Genomic DNA, 4,530 nt, shown 5'->3' on the forward strand with positions numbered 1-4,530 from the left:
CGTTATTGCATAAATGATAGGCTGTAGCAAACCCCTTTCTCTCTTTCTCTCTCTCTCTCTCTCTCTCTCTCTCTCTCTCTCTCTCACACACACACACACACACACACACCCTTTTTAAGTTTCCAAATGCATTAAGCACTAGGACCTAGTCTAGTTGGGCAGTTTTGACAGAACTCTGTATGTACACTGGATGACCCATTTCAAACCTCTTAATCTGATGACTGAATCTCTCTCTCTCTCTCTCCCTCTCTCTCTCTCTCTCTCTCTCCTCTCTCTTTAAACTTTCTTCCAGATGCCTGTGGTCTTTCTGATGTAGCCCACGTGGAAAGCTTGCAGGAAAAGTCCCAGTGTGCTTTGGAAGAGTACGTTAGGAGCCAGTACCCCAACCAGCCAACGCGATTCGGAAAGCTTTTGCTTCGCCTGCCCTCTCTGCGCACGGTGTCTTCCTCAGTCATAGAGCAATTGTTTTTCGTCCGTTTGGTAGGTAAAACCCCCATCGAAACCCTCATCCGGGATATGTTACTTTCTGGCAGCAGTTTTAACTGGCCGTATATGGCAATTCAATAAATAAATAAATCAAAATAAGAAGGGAGAGTGAAAACACGCAGGAAGAAAAGGCAAAAGACTGGTTTTGTTTGCTTAATTCCCTTCTGTTCAGAAAGGAGGTAAAAGGATGTTACAAGTTTGCTTAAAAAATGAAGAGAGGGGAAGAAATTAATGGACTGTGAATTTCAAAAAAAAAGACTGTCATGAACTTTTACAGAATGCATTGAAAAAAACTCTTGTGTTGGTCAGAACAACTTGCTACTTATCATTTTTGTATAAAAAAGGAAATTAGTCTTTTTTTCTTTTTTGGTAATTTTTTTTGAAAACTATTGCTAAAAGTGCATTTAAGGAAATTGGGAGAAAATTAGCAGAATGGAGAAAGTAAGTCTTTTTTTTTCCAAATTATTAATTGTCCTGTGTCTATGTATCTCTAGCTGTTTTTTTTTTAAATTTTTTTGTACTTTTCTGGTTCCAAACCAGTTTATTCTGTGGTTCTATAATAAGTTTTGATATAATCTTGGCTTCTAAAAAAACTGTGTATCATTAAAATATATGTTCTGCAAGAATTAAAACTGAGTCCATGAAAAATATCATAGGAAGACATAAAACGTTTAAAAGACAACTCAGAGGCTGGAAATGCACTTACAAGAGGTGGCCAAAAAATTGTAGGTGAAATTAAGCACTCTAATAATTAGGAAACTGAAGGAACCACTCATCACATTTAACTTTCCCCTGCCCCCCCTCCTATGCCATGATAAACCTAGCTTTTTAAAAAGAAAGAGAATGAACTGTGGAATTTATTGGTAGTCCAGGAGTGTGTCCAAGACACAGGCTGAGGTTTTGAATTTAAAAACAAAAAGTGAACTTTTGTAATTTGAATTGGGTTCCCCCCTTCCCTTAGTTCTTGAATTGTTATGAAAATCCTATAATCTGTTTGTATATTTGCAAGCCCTTTGTATTATAATTGTTGATATTTTTCCCTTTTTAAAAAAATACCATTGAAATCAGCATGACAAAATAACACTGTTGGCACTTATAGGTAACGTGACTGAGTATCTTAGAGTTTACAGTTTGTGTTTTTGAAAAAAAAAACTGAAGGTTTTTTTTTTAAGTGCAACATTTCTGTATACTGTAAAAGTTATAATAACTGAACTGTTTGGTCGAGTCTTTGTGTGTTATATTCCAAGGAAAATTGAAAGTATTCAGAAATTAAAATATTATTTGATATCTGAAACCTGTTTTGCTGTCCACACTTACTGTCTTTCTGTGGCGGAGAGCCCTTGTGAGCCCTGGGAAAGGGGGCTCCATTTGTTTACACCCCCTCAATCAGTTTCTGCAAAAAAGGTAGACTAGTGTATTTGCCTGTTTAATTTGGGTGTGTGTAGGGGGGTGTTAAGGAAGCTGAAGTTAATGGTTTATCTATGGTTTAGAAAAGTGCCACACTGATATAGGAAGCCGCCCCCATTCACCTAATCCTCCTTTTAATTAAAAATGGATTTTCCAGGAAAAAAAAAAGGCTCTTATATTTGTCACACTTAAGTGCCTGCTTAGGGAAGTATTGTGAAAAGTATTAGAAATCTTGAGATCAGTATCTATTTTATGATCAGGAAAAAAATACTCTTTTGTACATTTCTGACAGTTGTGCAGAGAACTCAAGCAAGCGAATCATAGCATTGGAAGTAGAGGGCAGTTGTTTACAATGCAAGAGTTTTTCCTTAAGTAGGTGTGATTTTTGAAATATATAGATTCTGTCGTTCTCATCTAGCATGGTTGAGGGGAGAATTTCCAGTTCAGTGGTGTAGCTTAGAGCCCTGAAAGGTCTGTTTAAAAAAAATATATGTATATATGATATGCCATGTCATATATCTCATGTATATGATATATATGGCTTGCAGTAAGATTGGCTGTCCACTCCCCCACCCTCAGCTCTGTTTCTTAGAGCTTGGCCAGATATAGGTCAAAAGGATCTTTTCCATTGGAGTTATGAACATACCGACATTTGGACATTTCAGATTGTGTAGGTATCTAATCTACACTTGGGATCCTTTGTCCTTACCAGCCAAATAAAGCAAAAGAAGAGAGGAGAAAGAAGGAAGGAAACTTTACAGGGAAGGCTGATTTGGAAGTAGTAACTATTTTCTTTTAATCTTACCCGGACCAGCTTCACCCTCCCCTCCCCCTTTCTCTTTCTCTGGTTTGGGGGAAAAAAGAAAAGGCTTGGGTGCTGGAAGCTTGTAATTTGTTTTTATTTGGACTTTCCAAGCTACCCTCCCTCAAAACACGTTGCTAGACGGTGGCTTCATCTTAAAATTGGGGCGTAGAGAGGATGAGGAGGAGGGTAAAAGGAGAGGTATTGGGTTGTTTTTCTTTTCCTTTTTGTCCTCCCTTCTTTTTGCAATGTGTATTTAACTTTGATACCCCTTTTCGAGTCCATACATGCAGACCCAAGCAATCTGTCTGATGTGTGCATTTGGGCAGAGTTGTCTATGTGACCCTCAGCTTCTTGCTGTAGATATATACATATATAAATACAAGTCTGTTCTGACAGTGCAGTATCTGACCCTTAGGAGCTTTGGTTGGTTGTTGTTTATGTTCTCTTGCAAGTACTATCCGTGTGAGCGTGTGAAGTTTTCTCTAATAAGTAAAACGCAGGCCTTTTTCCTTGTTTGTTTTGTGTTAGCTTATTGTAAACAGCCATTTGTTGTAAATTATTATTGGCATTAAATTATAATTTATGATTTTCAAAGCAAAAGACAGTCCCTGTTTTATTATGGCTATAAGCATGTGTTGGTAGATGTTGAAAAATCACCCCCTCTCTTCCTCTCTCTCTCTCTCTCTCTCTCTCTCTCTCTCTCTCTCTCATTAAGTTTCAGCAATAAGCTTGGGGGTCTCTCAGGCAGATACCCAGGACACAAAATTTTTTAGCTGCTTAAAACAAAACCCCTTGTATGTGTGTAGAGTGGCCGGAGGAGGATCTGTTTGGAGTCTTGAGTTCGGTTTAAGTTTATTGCATTTAAAGAAAGTTTTTCTTTTCATGCTGAGTTAGAACAAAAGATCTTTGCTGGGACTGAATTGGACAAAAGAAGAGGGCTGAGACCCAGCGAGGGTGTCCTGTGTGAAATTGACGACATCTTTTAAAAAGCAGCTAAACATGGCGACTTTAAGTGTCTCTTTTTTTCCTTGCTGGGTCCCCCCCTTCTGTCTCTCTCTCTCTCTCTCTCTCTGTTTTTCTCTCTCTCTCTCTCCTCCATCTGATCTGAGCTCGCTTAATTTCTTTTCCCAAACCTGACCCCCCTCCCCTCCTCTCTTGACGCTCGGGGGTGTGTGAGAGAGAACTCACTAAGACTCGAAATGCAACAATAGTCGTTGGAGAGAGAGAGAGAGAGCGAGAGCGAGAGAGAGAGAGAGAGAGAGAGAGAGAGAGAGAGGATCTCTGCTTTTGGCCACTTTCAAACAACCCTGGGGGTGGACTGAGGTTGTGAGGGAGGGCAGGGGTGTGCGTGTGTGTGTGTGTGTGTGTGTGTGTGTGTGAGCGCGCACGGGGGGGGGGGATCCCAGCCCGTCCGCCCGGCTCGCTGCTCTCCTAGCTCTCCAGTAGCTCTGGCCCTGGGCCTCCCAGGAGCTAGCTATGGCTCAAAGTTAGCAGGCGACGGTCCGGGGCTAGGGGTTCGCCTCTGGGGTGGGCTTAGGGAGGGGTGTGGGGGGGACTGGAGGGGCTGGCAGCAGCTATGGGAAAGCGCACGGCCCCCCCGACCCCCCACAGCCCCCCGCCCCCACGTACAGAATCCCCCTCCCCCAGCGCCCCGGGAGAGCCGGGGTGCGGGGCGCTGCGCGCGCGGGCCGGGCTCCGGCCTGGGCCGGGCCGGGGGTGACGGGGAGGCGGAGGCGAGGGAGTGGGGTGGGGGGGGCGTTCGTGGGGGACCCGGAGCGTGTGAAACTCTGCCTTGAGGCTAGCTTTTGACTTGGTCCTCTGAGCTGAGCCAA

At 42.6% G+C, this 4,530-nt stretch overlaps 1 protein-coding gene across 2 annotated transcripts in view; it reads left to right on the forward strand.

Moving 5' to 3' along the window:
* Nr2f2 (nuclear receptor subfamily 2, group F, member 2) overlaps window positions 1-1,784 on the forward strand; it is a 15,239-nt gene extending 13,455 nt beyond the window's left edge. For both annotated transcript variants that reach the window (XM_013012083.1, XM_013012082.1), the window contains exon 3: window positions 293-1,784. In XM_013012083.1, coding sequence (XP_012867537.1) covers window positions 293-567 — 275 coding nt within the window. In that variant the 3' untranslated portion in view covers window positions 568-1,784. The remainder of the gene's footprint in view (window positions 1-292) is intronic.
* The last annotated feature ends 2,746 nt before the right edge of the window (window positions 1,785-4,530 follow it).

Source organism: Dipodomys ordii, unplaced genomic scaffold (genome assembly GCF_000151885.1).
Source record: "Dipodomys ordii isolate 6190 unplaced genomic scaffold, Dord_2.0 Scaffold15, whole genome shotgun sequence".
Lineage (NCBI taxonomy): Eukaryota > Metazoa > Chordata > Mammalia > Rodentia > Heteromyidae > Dipodomys > Dipodomys ordii.